Genomic DNA, 12,764 nt, shown 5'->3' on the forward strand with positions numbered 1-12,764 from the left:
GTAACTCGTCTTCTGGTCTGAGTTAAACCTTGTAACTCATCTTTAGTGACACTGGATTCAGGCAGTTAACACAAATGTTGCTGCCTCCGGTAATCGTCTTCCACGCATCTGAATACATTCTCGCTAGAGCCATTCATGGACCATCGAGAGGTAAACTATCACTCAGTTTTCAGTTTTGTTTTTTGCTTTTCATATATCAGTTTAGAATTCATGTTTGACTCTTGTGTAGATTTTGGTGATCATGTTAAAATTAAGTTCACTATTAAAATTTGAATTCAAGACTTTCTAGTCTTCAAAGCTCAAAGCAGATATCCACACGTCCTTCTTTTGTGTTTTTGAAAGAGTAGTGATACAATTTATTTCTCTTGTTGAATGTGTTTTGAGAAATTAGTAGTAAAGTTTTTTTGCTTGTAAACGACCTTATTAGTAGTGATACATGATGGTCTAAGAATATGTTCCTTGTAAACATTTAAGAATGTGTTTTGAAATATTATTAGTAAACGTCTTGTTGTTGTAAACGAGACCGAGACATTATCACAATTTTAAACGAGGCTCGACCCATTAATAATGTGTTTTGAGACATTATTAATAAACGTTTATGTTTTGAGACAATACTTGTGAAGAATGTGTTTTGAGAAGCATATGCTGTTTTAATGCAGGTAACTCGCCAGTCAACCTATAAGCATCAGCTTTTAATACCTTCGCTGGCTCATCGTTACAACCACCCATTCTGGTCATATAGGTTTGTTTGGGTGGTCAGACCAGCTGCTGAAAACGACCCGACCCGTCTACGTCAATGTTTGACAAAGCCACGAATCAGACAGAACCGATAGACTACTTACCTGAAGGCTTTTTAGACCGGACCAAGGATGTAGGTTGAGGAACAGAGTTGAGGGAGAATGTTAAGGAACTGAAGATGAAGACAGCAGAGGAAGCTGTTATGAAGCTCTCAACGCCTCAGGCTGATTAATTCACTCAAAACTAATTAGCAAATAAATCAATATTTTCTAATAACAAAGCAATAAACATATGTTTCAATATGAGCCAAGACATGTGTTCAAGAAATATGAAGCCTTTTATTTTGTGAATGTCAGAAAATTAAGGCAAATAATCTTTGTCTGAATAGAGAATGAATAAGACATTGATAAACATTTAATGAAGAGAGACATCTGTTGATTCAAACCAGTACACTTACAGGTTCAGTAGCTTTTTTGAGCCATTCCATTTCGGCCTGGTTCATGAACGGAGCCAAAATGTCCTTGCATTTCAAATGGTAAGTGTTTAACCATTCGATCTCTTCTTGTGTCAACTGCTCTAGATTGATAAGTTTCACTTGATAGGGTGCCTAGCCAGAGAGAAAGAGAGATAGTTACTCAGATATGCATGTTGATAACAGGAAAGTAAGTAAGTAAGTACCCAAGTGATATGCTCGAACTGCAAGTAACCCTTGTCGCCAAAGTTAAATTCTGTTTCAGCATCATTGACAACAAGAACATTCTCTAGCCTAATACCAAAGTTCCCATCTTCATAATAACCAGGTTCTGCAAAAGATTATAAAATAAAACCAAAGTGTTTTTTTTTATAGAATATGAGGTTAATTAAAAGATGAAGATCAATAACGAGATTTTGTTGAAGACAAACCATCAGTAACAGTCATGGAAGCTTGAAGAGGAACATTCCTAGCATGAGGTCTGAAACTAATTTGGTGAGGTCCTGGAATAATCATCCCAACACACGATTTTCACAGAAAGTTAGTTGATATTTACAACTTAAAATAGTTATTATTAAGATACAATATAAGAAAAGAGGGTTCTAATCACTTGCCTTCATGGACGAAAAGGTAAGAGCCGACACCATGACCAGTACCATGTCGATAATCCAAACCATACTTCCACAAAGGAGCTCTAGCAAGAATATCAAGTGTATACCCTGTAATTTCAGATTAATAGCCAATTAGAAATATATAACATGTTCAATAGTCAAATAACAGTGATTTGTAATCATAGACTTACCGCTTGTTCCTCTAGGAAACCGAGCATTTCCGAGTGCAATATGACCCTTCAGCACCTAAGATATATCCCATTAAACATATATTAGAAAGTTGAGTTATCCCAAATAGATAAGAACGTTATCTTCATAAAGTACACACCGCAGTGTAGCAGTCCTTTTCATGAGCTGAAGGCTTTCCAAAGTGAACCGTTCGTGTTATATCAGTTGTTCCATCCAGATACTTCGCTCAAAAAAACATCAATAAAAATGAGTATGTTAGAGCAATTAAGAGAAGCTTATATTATTTACTCAATCATGTGATATAAACCTGTGCTCCTGAATCACACAAGTAGATTTTGTCTGGGTCCATCTCGGCACAAGTTTCTGGCTCTGGTGAATAATGAATAATAGCAGCGTTTGAACCGACAGATGATATAGTAGGAAAGCTTAATCCCCTAAAATGCTGCAACCCATGAACAGTTTATACATTAAGATACTTTCACACTAAATGATATTAATATGTAAAAAAACATTACCTCTTTGGCAGCTCGGAGACTTTCAAGCTTATCGCTCACATTCAATTCGGTAAGCTTAGCGGTCTCACTAGTTGGTTTCTTCTTGTTAGACTCTGCTTCCATAAAGTATCCAGATGCTCCATATAGCTCCTGCATCTGTTGATCTAGCCAGACAAGGTACTGGACAACAGCTGCACCATCACGCACATGTGCCTTCTTGAGCCCTTCTAGCTCAACAGGGTTCTACGCATAAAAGAGCAGAAGCAATATATTAATAGATAGAACCAGGGCCGGTCATGGGATTGAAACATTCGCCTCATGCCCCCAAATTTTTTGAAAACATTATATATATATATATATGACATTAAATTTGTATACAAAAATATTTTAGACCCTTATCTCAGGGTCGGCCCGTAACACATTTAAGAAGTCAAGTATTCATTATTACCTTTAAGGCTTTAGGGAGTGATAACGGAGATGGTTGCAAGAGGACCTTATCAGCATCCAATTTTGAATAAAGTGCATAGCAGCACTTAGCAGGGTCCACCCATACCCAATCAGAATCAATCTCCATGTCCTTTGTACTTTTAGAGGAGAATGACGAAAATAGTCTATCAGAAGCAAGCAATGCCACATCCGAGATCACATCTGTGTACTCTCTGACCTCTACTCCAAGCCCTTTGAAGTACTCACTCGCCTCATCAGATACTTTCTTTGTGTCCACATAGAGGAAAGCAGAGTCGGTTGTAACAATAGCAAAGGCGTGAGCAACGGGACAGTAAGCAACATCGGTTCCACGGATATTGTAGAGCCAAGCAACCTCGTCGAGAGCAGCGATGACATAACCACGCGCATTCTCTTGCTTGAGCTTTGACCTCAGCTCTTCGAGTTTATCGGGAACAGAACGGCCAGCAAACTCCAAGGGATGAACGACGAGGGGGCTCGTCTGAGAAGGTGGGCGGTTTTGCCAAACCTCGTCGACAAGATCAGTTGTTGTCGGAACGAGCTTCTGATACTTCTTGGCAAAGGACTTGTTCCATCTGTTAGCAGTGTCTACGGAGACACACCATGGATCAACACCAATGTTTGCTTCTTCGGATAGATTCTACATTTGTCCAAAACCAAAACAAAAAAATTCAATTAAAAGAAGAAAAAAATTAAAGAAACATCTTATTGAGCGTGTGATGAGTTGCTTACATCAGACATCCAAACTTCAACGAGAGGATCTTCTCCCATACGCATTAGTGTCCACTCGTTGCTAAGCTGTTGCGTTGCTTGCAAGAAGTACCGACCATCTGTCCAAAGCCTTGCTTCGTTTTTCGTGATTAGTGCCAAACCTATTAATCAATTATATGTGTGATTAACGATCAAAGATTCAATTAACGATTTAATGAGGTTACAGAAAAAAAAAAAAAAAAAAAAAAAAAACAGAACACACACCTGCACTTCCAGTGAATCCAGACACGAACTCGCGACGTTTGTCCCGAGCAGAAACATACTCGCTCTAAAAATCAGATAAAAAAACACAATCCCATTAAACAAAAAAATAAAAAATATATATCGAAACTTCGTTGGATCAAATCTACTAAAACATGAATTCAAAGATCAGATCATGAAACCTGGTGATAGTCTTCGGAAGGAACAACTAAAGCATCAAGAGGAGGAGAGTGAGAGGCCATTAGTGACCTCAAGGAAGAAAGAATCTCAGACATGATGGTGTTCGGTTCTGTTCAGATGTTCAATGTCCCAATCACAGATGTAGAGGTGGTTTGACTTGAGAGATGGATTATAAAGTACTTATAAACAGCTTTCACGTCTTCTTAGGAGAATCCAAATGGCTGACGCATATTAAAAATCAAACTGTATATTTTTTCCCTACGTTTTAGCTATTAAAATTTTACAAATATGTTTTTTTATATATTTTTTGTTTTGATAAAAGTGCTCACAATATAATCAAGAGACAATAATGATGAAAATGGAATATTTTTATATGATTATTTAGCTTGAGAAATTGAATAAAAGAGGAGAAAAATAAAGAAGTAATCATATGGGACTTTTTTGTTTTGTTTTTAAGGTTGGCCAAGTCTCTTGACTATTGTAGCCATGTAGTTTCCTTGATGTTCAGCAAGAGCTAGTTCTGTTTCTGTTGCTTCTCTTGACCCATCACCAGCGAATACACCGGCTCCATAAGGTGAACCTCCTCGTACTGAGTCCATCTTGAACATTCCTGCTCCAAATGTGTAGCCTATGGGGACAAATAGCATCCCGTGGTGCACCAGCTGTGTTATTGCTGTCCATCTGCAAATAAACACCACATGGAATCAGCAGGTTTTCAGATACTATTGAACTCTAAAAAACACAGTACACTAGTTAAGATGCGCAAAACCATATGTAATGTATCGTTACATGCTTCTCTGTATTTGCTGTGTTAGGTCATCAGTAAAAGAGGGAATTTCAAAGATATTTTGTGAAAAGCAACCAAACTATCACAGAGCAAATCAGCTGAAGGGATTGAGTGCAAATATTTTTTAAAAAAAATATTGAAGAACCTATCAATTTACAGGAAGCAACAACACTCCTCATGCCTAGAAAATTAGCAATTTGGTACTAAGAAAGTGAGACTCATTTCTAAATTCTAATAAACTTCATTTAACAATTCTATCCTATTCAATGGTGGCCAGATGCCGACTCACAAATGTAGGCAAATCAAATTGAGTTCTGAAACTATACAATCTACTAGATTCCGTTGAAACAAACGGTGTAATTAAGAAAGCAACCAATCAAAAGCAAGCTATTCCAACCATAGGCTATAAAAACTAAACTGTACTTCGATAAAGTCTCTGACCAGAACAACTTTTTCAGGCAAAACATAAAGTTCATGTTTTTTATGCTATTAACTCCATTTATTTCAAAAAGACAAAGCTTTGATATTGACACTTGTACTTCAAAGTCAACTATTTTCAGTTTTTCAAACCAATGCAAGCAGTAGTAAAGGAAACAACCAAAAGAAGCTTACGCAGTGGTCTCTTGTCCACCTCCTTGAGTCCCCGTACTCACAAAGAACCCGGCAGGCTTCCCGGCGAGCGTCTGCTCCTTCCACAGCTGCCCCGTCGAGTCAAAGAAAGCCTTCATCTGCGCCGCCATACACCCGTACCTCGTCGGAAACCCGAACAGAAACCCATCCGCCTCCGCCAGCTCCCCCGACGTGATCTCCGGAACCCCCGTATCCCTCCCCGGCGCCTTCATCTGCTCGACGACCTCCTCGGAAAGCGTCTCCGGAACTCTGTACAGCCTCGCCTCCACTCCTTCCACGCCGTCCGCTCCCTTCTTCATCCTCCTCGCCAAGCTCTCCACGTGTCCGTACATCGAGTAGAACACCACGAAGATCTTCAGCGGCGGAGAGACGGTCCTGGCCGTGATCGCCGGCGTCGTTGCTCCCGTCGTCGCCGTCGTTTGATCGTCCTCGGTCGGGAGCGGAGCGTTGACGGCGTCTTCGTACTCGGTTCCGTGATCGTCTCCGGCGGTGGCGAGAGACGACGGCTTCTTCTTCTTGCTCGGAACGCATCCGCCACCTTTCCCCATTCCCAAATTTTCCGACAAACGATTAGTTAAAATAAATAAATAAATAAATCACCTGAAATTAAGCGAAGAGTTAACAGCTCATAGTCAAGTCAACCATAACGGCGCCGTATATCTTACGGTCAATATTTGAGTTGGGCTCGGTTTCATACACGAGCTGACTAAGACCTTTTACTGGGCTTTATAGTTATCAGCCCGTTTACGTTATAATAGAAGCCTTTTAATTATAGGTTCACTGCATATTAGGCGAAGGTCGTCGGTTTCATACACGAGTCTAATGACTAAGACTGTTTATTGGGCTTTCTATAGTTGTTACCCCGTTTATGATAATAATATAAGCCTTTAATATGGTTTTTGACTTTTTGTCAATGTTTGGGTTTGTCAATGTTTTTTTTTTCCTTTGTATATGATTAATTAACCAACTACAAATAACAATTTTGAATGTGTTTAATCATTGTTGTTGCTACCTTAAAATAGTGATGGAAACTAACTAGCATGTGTAATAAATAATTTATACTTTAGGATAGAGCAATTTAGGTTTGTGGTGTTTCACTTCTTCTGCATTTGCCATGTATTTTTATTCGGATTAGTTTGAATTTTCTCTCCCTAGTGTGAATCGAAAGAAGCATCCAAACTACGTGTGTGAAATAATTTTACAGTTAGCATAAATATTCCCCGTATAGACTTTTTATTTGTGTGCGTAATATTTTTCAAATTCTTCTCAATTTATTTATAAAACATTCACTGCTCAGTGCTCACATAAGTTACAAAAAACATCCATTACTCACATGCGTGTGTGATTTCCAGGTTGATTTCAAAAACAGAAATTAAAAAGAATATTTACATCTTTTTGCCCATTGATTTGTGTCATTCTCAGTTGGGTCTTTCGTTTTGCTGCATCCATTTTTATTCACTCCATATATACACAATATATCTGAGCCATTATTTGATAGATTGAGACGTTTTTTTTTTCCTTAGTTTTGTTTTGTAGAAACTAGCACAGATATATGTTTTTGATCTCTCGATGGATAAACATATTTATGCATGTGAATGAGTGCATAGTTCGTCAATATACAAAACTATATATAATTGCAATTATAATTGATATGATGGTTGCTTTCTTAATCGGCTAATCCGATGGTGTCTTTTGACGTGTTTGAAAGCGTACTATTAAACTAATGTAGTCTATTTAACCTAATCATCCTACCTACGATCTCGAAAAAGAGTTGCATGAAAATTATCAATCACATTGTTAATTTGAAGGAAACTATCATTTGTTGATTAGGACGTAGGAGAATAGTTAGTAGACTCAGCAAGTCAAATTACATCTATTGGTTATAAGTACTTGAGATTCTAAGTAGGGGTTATTGGTTGTTGTATTTTAATGGATTTGAAAATCCGAACTAAATCTAGTGTTATTGGTTCTATGATTTTCAAATTTGTATTAAAATCATGTGTTATTGGTTTAATGATTCATTAATTTTATATCAAATCAAGTGTTATTCAATCGTACGGATTTACTAATATATTTGATTTAATAATGGATTTGAATGGATTTGTTTGGATTTTTTAGTTAAAAATATAAAGACTCAAATCCGAGGAAAAACCTCCGGATTTGCATATTTTACTTGGATTTATAAATACTATATGGATTTCTAAATCAATCAAAATATATAAACCAATAACACCTTGTAAACTTCACTAAAAGTCTGGTAGAATGTTAAACAAGATACGTATTTCAATATGTTGAATTGATTAACCTTTGGGTATTTAACTATTTATTGTAGTTATGTACTAAGAGCTATATAAATCTTACCTAATTGATTAATGTCGGGAAAATATATAATTTAATTTTCAGCAGCTAATATTATACATATTGATGTATTAGTGCTTTGGTAAGCTTTACTAATTTTTTAACATCATGCTTGATGTTGTGCCAAGTATTACCTTGGACCACCATGGAAATCATACAAGATCGTGTTTAAAGCTGCGAGAGAAAATATAGAAAGATTATATCAATAAATTAAGACTGATAATGAGAATTCTCTTATAATAATACATTTAAAGATAACACCCCCACAAATCTAGGACCAAACCCAAGAGCAATCTAGAAAAACCTCCTCTTTTAGCTGTCTTTAGGGGCGCCTGTGGAGTTGATAGACATGCCACGTTTCCGAATACTATTTATGGAAATTTATAATCTTAAATTAAGGAGCTAATAAAAAGATTTGTTTAGTTGCTAACCATGTGCTTAAAGCTCTAATCGTGTTTCGGAATGCAGAAGAAACCAAAGAGACAGGTTGGACCTCGAGAGATACAAATGAATCAGCAAAAAACCGTTGAGTGAACAACATATTTAATTATGATTCATATCTATATTTATGGAAAGTATATCTAATTTTTACTGCATGTGAGTGTTTCCTGGACCGTCCACGTTGTGTTCTATCATTGAATGTTTTAATCGTAAAGATTGTGGCGGTGATTAGTGTCTTAATCGAGCAATTGAGAATCTTTAATGTTATTTTAAAGGACCATAGATATAGGATTAGCTGTTTAGGGATTGACATGCTTATTAATCCACTACAGAAGGATCCATGGAATTCTATTGGATTTTTTTAACCAACGAATATCAGCAATCAACTACTTCTTCAATCAAACAGGAAATGAAAACAATGTCTGTGTACAAAAATTAGCACCATAGTCATTTTAACTATTATATTTATCAAAATTTCAACCCAAGACACAATATCCGTTGTCTTTGTAATTATTTTTTAATGGAAAGCTATAATCTTAACAAACAGAGATGATATTTGTGAAGATTTTGTATGCATATAAATATTAATTTTGATGATGGTTATATATAAACAACAACCATGATAATCATTTATTAAAAAGTTGTATAAGAAAATTATTTTGTGTAAAGTTAGATTAACTAGCGGAAGAAATACACCTATGAAGGTTATTATATTGACTGTGTTTAAAAAAAAAAGAATAAGAAGGTTATTATATTGACAATAAATATGTTTATTGGTTTCGCTTTTCTTTGCGTCAGAAATATTTTGGTATTTTAACCACTAGTAGTTAATTATGCAACGAAGCGTAATATTTCTTTACAATTATTTGTTCTTTGGTTCGTAGATGTGCATGGACTTTTTGCTTTAACGGCGACTGCGACACGCGAGAGATGGAGAGACTTGTGTCCCAATAGTTTTTCATAAAAAATTTTGAGTGTTGACCCAAAAAGAAGAAGAAAAAAAAAACATTTTGAGTATGCTTTATTAGTAGCTTTCAAGGTTCCTAGCTTTTACCTTTTTATCAGTGAAATTGTGACAACTAATGTTGCAGGCGTCGCTGACTCGCTATATCCATTGTTTGGTAAAACGTGGATTAGGTCAATTCTTATAACTTTTCAATGGTAATTATCATTTATTCATTTGAGAGAAATGAAACCAAAGACGTAAGAGCAGCAAGCTCAATCTTTCTATTTGCTGATACAAGTTTCTCAACCGCATGCGTATGAAATGAACCCCCAACACTTCTACGTATCATCCTCCAAAAAAATACCATACGTATTTTAAATCAGCTGAGGAATATATACAAACATATTTCTGTGTGTATTTGCATTTGCGCCTTATATAAAAGAAGTTCAAGGCAATGGATCGTAGAGTGCATGCTCAAATTAAGGCGTAACTGAAGGAAAATATTTTATAAACAAAAGATTTAGAAGTGATTTTCCCCAAAAGAAAGTTTTACATTAAAACAAAAAAAAAGGTGTTGGCTTAAACACAACCAATCATATAATTTAGAAGGGCACCAATACCAACTCCCCCTACGAATTTTGTTTATTAAGGTACGACTTTCCAAATAAAGTAACGTATCGGATGAGAAAGCATATATACAAACGCGAAATTATTCCTGTTAGTAGTAATCGATTGGATAAGATTCTAAAATATTATTTTGTAGACTACCTAACATGTATGTGGTGTACGTCTATATACACGCTTTACGACCCTATTTAATATTTTGGAATAAATTTGATCAATCCAATGCCTGTACGTATGTGCACATAACATAAGATATCAGTTTCTTTCCGTGGGTCTAAGATTTTGTAGCCTTATATAGTAATAGCGCGTCACATACCCAAGGTTTGGGAATACAAGTACTATTTACTATAGTATTATACTTTGTATAACTAATTAAACTTAAAAATTGCTGACGACGGAGTTGAAATAAATACTTTACTTTTAGACATTGCATATAGTGATTCGTTTCTTAAATTTGTATCAATGACTAACATGGTCTTAAAAGTTAAAACAAAGATAACATGTGAAGCTATTTTGATAACATGGTGCATATAAATAACTAGACCAACATATACCTCATATCTAATTTTGTTACCCATTAATTGAAGTAGTATATATAGAGGTTAACTTTTTTGTGTAACACTTAAAGAGGTTAATTAGCATGTATATAGGATTATAAATGGCTTAACGAGTAAGAAAATGTCCGGCGAAATGGTATAGGGACATGGTCTAGACGCAAAAGACAACGAGAGTTGAAAACAATATCGTGGTTACATGAACTACCACGTGTCCGGACTCATATGTTACATCGTTACGTCTCATTTCCCAATAAGGAAATCTCTAAAGACATACGTAACGACTCCTTTACAAATTTCCCAAGTTCCATTGATTTGGTAAATATTCAATCAAAACGTGACGCAAACTATTTTGAGTTACAAGCAAAAAGCCAAACGGTTCTTTGCGGATAAGTTTTTGCCTCTTTGAGTGGGATAAATGTGTAAAACATATCCCTATATGCCTGTCTACTTTTATAGTATTTATTTTATTAAAGCTTTAAATGGCTGGATTATGTACGATTATCAGTTTTTATATAAATCTTATTAGTTTGGATCAATTAACGTCAACGCTTTGTTTTTTACATACAGTTGGACTATATCAAATTAGCTCAAGTTTTAACATGTTATTTTCAAATTTCTGGTACATAAAATCTTAGTTGTTTCTATGCCGAATTCGTATGGGTTTAGTCTTGTAGCAAATTATACTTGATCTGAAAATCATTCAAAAATATGTATTCATTTCTTACTTGGTTCAGTTTAAAATGACTTTGGTTTGACTTTAATATTCATTTCATTTTTTTTGTATGGTTCGAATTTGGTTTATCTAAACCGAGTTGGATACGTCTCTAAACGAAATGCTGAAAACATGGCGGATGGCGGCAACAGTTAACTTATGGGAGAACAATAAATCTAATTGGTCTGTACTCTTTTTTTTTTTTTTTTTGAACACATTTTGGTCTGTACTCTCTGAAGAAAGGAGTCAGGTTCCATGAACTGAAGACTGATGACACGTGAACGAACCAACAAGAGATGTGGTCTCCTTTGCTGATTCCTATAAATTCGCCACGTGTATAACTTCATTTCATGATGTAAAAAAAATTAGTTAATTTGAGTTTGGCATATATCGATCGACAAAGAGCGATGGTTAAATTGTTAGGTGAAAGCTGTATTTTACTTTACTTCCTTCAAAGTATTGACATTAGTTTCTTATTCTTTTAAAAGTTATCTTGAACTAAGTGTTGGGTAATTAAAAAAAACTGTTGTGTAATTTGGGATTTTACTGAAAGTGTTACGTAGGTTATGGAATAAACTTATACCGTCCAGATAAAAGTGTCAAAAATAAAACTTTTTATTTGAAAAAAATGTTAAATTTATTCAGATAAAAGATGCTTGACCAAAAAGAAAACAAAAATTCAGATAAAAGATGTGACTATTCTTCTAGTTGTTTAGAATAATTTGAAACTTGATAGGCTGGTTAGGGCTGGACATTTTATCTGTTAAATTTGATTCGATTCGTTATTCGTTTCAATTCGATCCGAAATTTTCGGATATCCGTAAACTTTCGAATCAAACCAAATAGTAAAAATAAATATCCATTAAGATTGAAGCAAATCACAAATATTAAAAAATTTGGGAAGCGGATATCCGATCTGATCCGTCAATATATAAATACATATATATCTTGATTATATTTAAAGTTTTTAATGTATAAAATTATATAATTATTATTCTAACATATGATTTGATAAAGTCTATTCACATTATTACTTATATAAAAGTATTACATAAAAGGAGTAAAACACATTTATGACAATTATAATTTTTTTTCTTAAGTTTTGTGTTATTATAATCGTTAACTAAGTTCAAAAAATTACAAAATATGTAGATTCACTACTTTTTTAATTTTTATCATATATATCATGGAAAAAACATTTTACAAAACAAATTTGTATCAAAAATTTAAGATTATTTGTATTAATCAAAACATATGAGATACCCGTAAGTATTCATAAATATCCGCAAATATCTATTTATTTTCCGGATATCCGTTTTTCCGAATATCCGTATTTTTCCGAAGCAAAGCAAATCGGAAAATTAGATATCTGTGACATACGAAGCAAATCACAAATACCTTCAAAAACCCGGATATCCGATCTGTGCTCAGACCTAAGGCTGGTAGCCGTAGATGCCTAGGCGGTCTAATTTAATCTATGGTCATGATTTAGACAAAGAAAGTCTTATACTTTTCGAAGAACACCATTAAATTTATTTGAGTATTTACAATTCAAATATCCGAGCAACATTAAAAAAACAATATAATA

General features: G+C 34.8%; 2 protein-coding genes across 2 annotated transcripts; both read right to left on the reverse strand.

Moving 5' to 3' along the window:
* Positions 1 to 816: 816 nt before the first annotated feature.
* LOC125580522 (aminopeptidase P1-like) lies at positions 817 to 4,352 on the reverse strand. Its single transcript, XM_048745045.1, has 13 exons — positions 4,124 to 4,352; positions 3,945 to 4,008; positions 3,702 to 3,841; positions 2,953 to 3,609; positions 2,526 to 2,747; positions 2,318 to 2,452; positions 2,150 to 2,230; positions 2,013 to 2,067; positions 1,825 to 1,929; positions 1,642 to 1,713; positions 1,417 to 1,541; positions 1,196 to 1,345; positions 817 to 962 (listed from the first exon to the last, which is right to left on the reverse strand). Exons 1-13 carry the CDS (start codon positions 4,214 to 4,216, stop codon positions 939 to 941), a joined length of 1,923 nt encoding a protein of 640 aa, XP_048601002.1. The 5' UTR covers positions 4,217 to 4,352; the 3' UTR covers positions 817 to 938.
* Positions 4,353 to 4,399: 47 nt separating this feature from the next.
* On the reverse strand, positions 4,400 to 6,133 carry LOC106441873 (probable NAD(P)H dehydrogenase (quinone) FQR1-like 2). Its single transcript, XM_013883654.3, has 2 exons — positions 5,521 to 6,133; positions 4,400 to 4,802 (listed from the first exon to the last, which is right to left on the reverse strand). The coding sequence occupies exons 1-2, from the start codon at positions 6,084 to 6,086 to the stop codon at positions 4,574 to 4,576; spliced, it is 795 nt and encodes a 264-aa protein (XP_013739108.2). The 5' UTR covers positions 6,087 to 6,133; the 3' UTR covers positions 4,400 to 4,573.
* Between the last annotated feature and the right edge of the window lie 6,631 nt (positions 6,134 to 12,764).

The sequence above is a fragment of the Brassica napus genome, chromosome C1 (assembly GCF_020379485.1).
Source record: "Brassica napus cultivar Da-Ae chromosome C1, Da-Ae, whole genome shotgun sequence".
In the NCBI taxonomy this organism is placed as follows: domain Eukaryota; kingdom Viridiplantae; phylum Streptophyta; class Magnoliopsida; order Brassicales; family Brassicaceae; genus Brassica; species Brassica napus.

Bases quoted from the DNA above. Each gene is read 5' to 3' on its own strand.
- LOC106441873 (XM_013883654.3), bottom strand. From the start codon at position 6,086: ATGGGGAAAGGTGGCGGATGCGTTCCGAGCAAGAAGAAGAAGCCGTCG. The intron at 4,803-5,520 runs GTAAGCTTCTTT...GTTTATTTGCAG, and splicing joins GGTGGACAAGAGACCACTGC to ATGGACAGCAATAACACAGC.
- LOC125580522 (XM_048745045.1), bottom strand. From the start codon at position 4,216: ATGTCTGAGATTCTTTCTTCCTTGAGGTCACTAATGGCCTCTCACTCT. The intron at 3,610-3,701 runs GTAAGCAACTCA...GGACAAATGTAG, and splicing joins TTGAAGTTTGGATGTCTGAT to AATCTATCCGAAGAAGCAAA. The intron at 963-1,195 runs GTAAGTGTACTG...TGAATTAATCAG, and splicing joins TCAAAAAAGCTACTGAACCT to CCTGAGGCGTTGAGAGCTTC.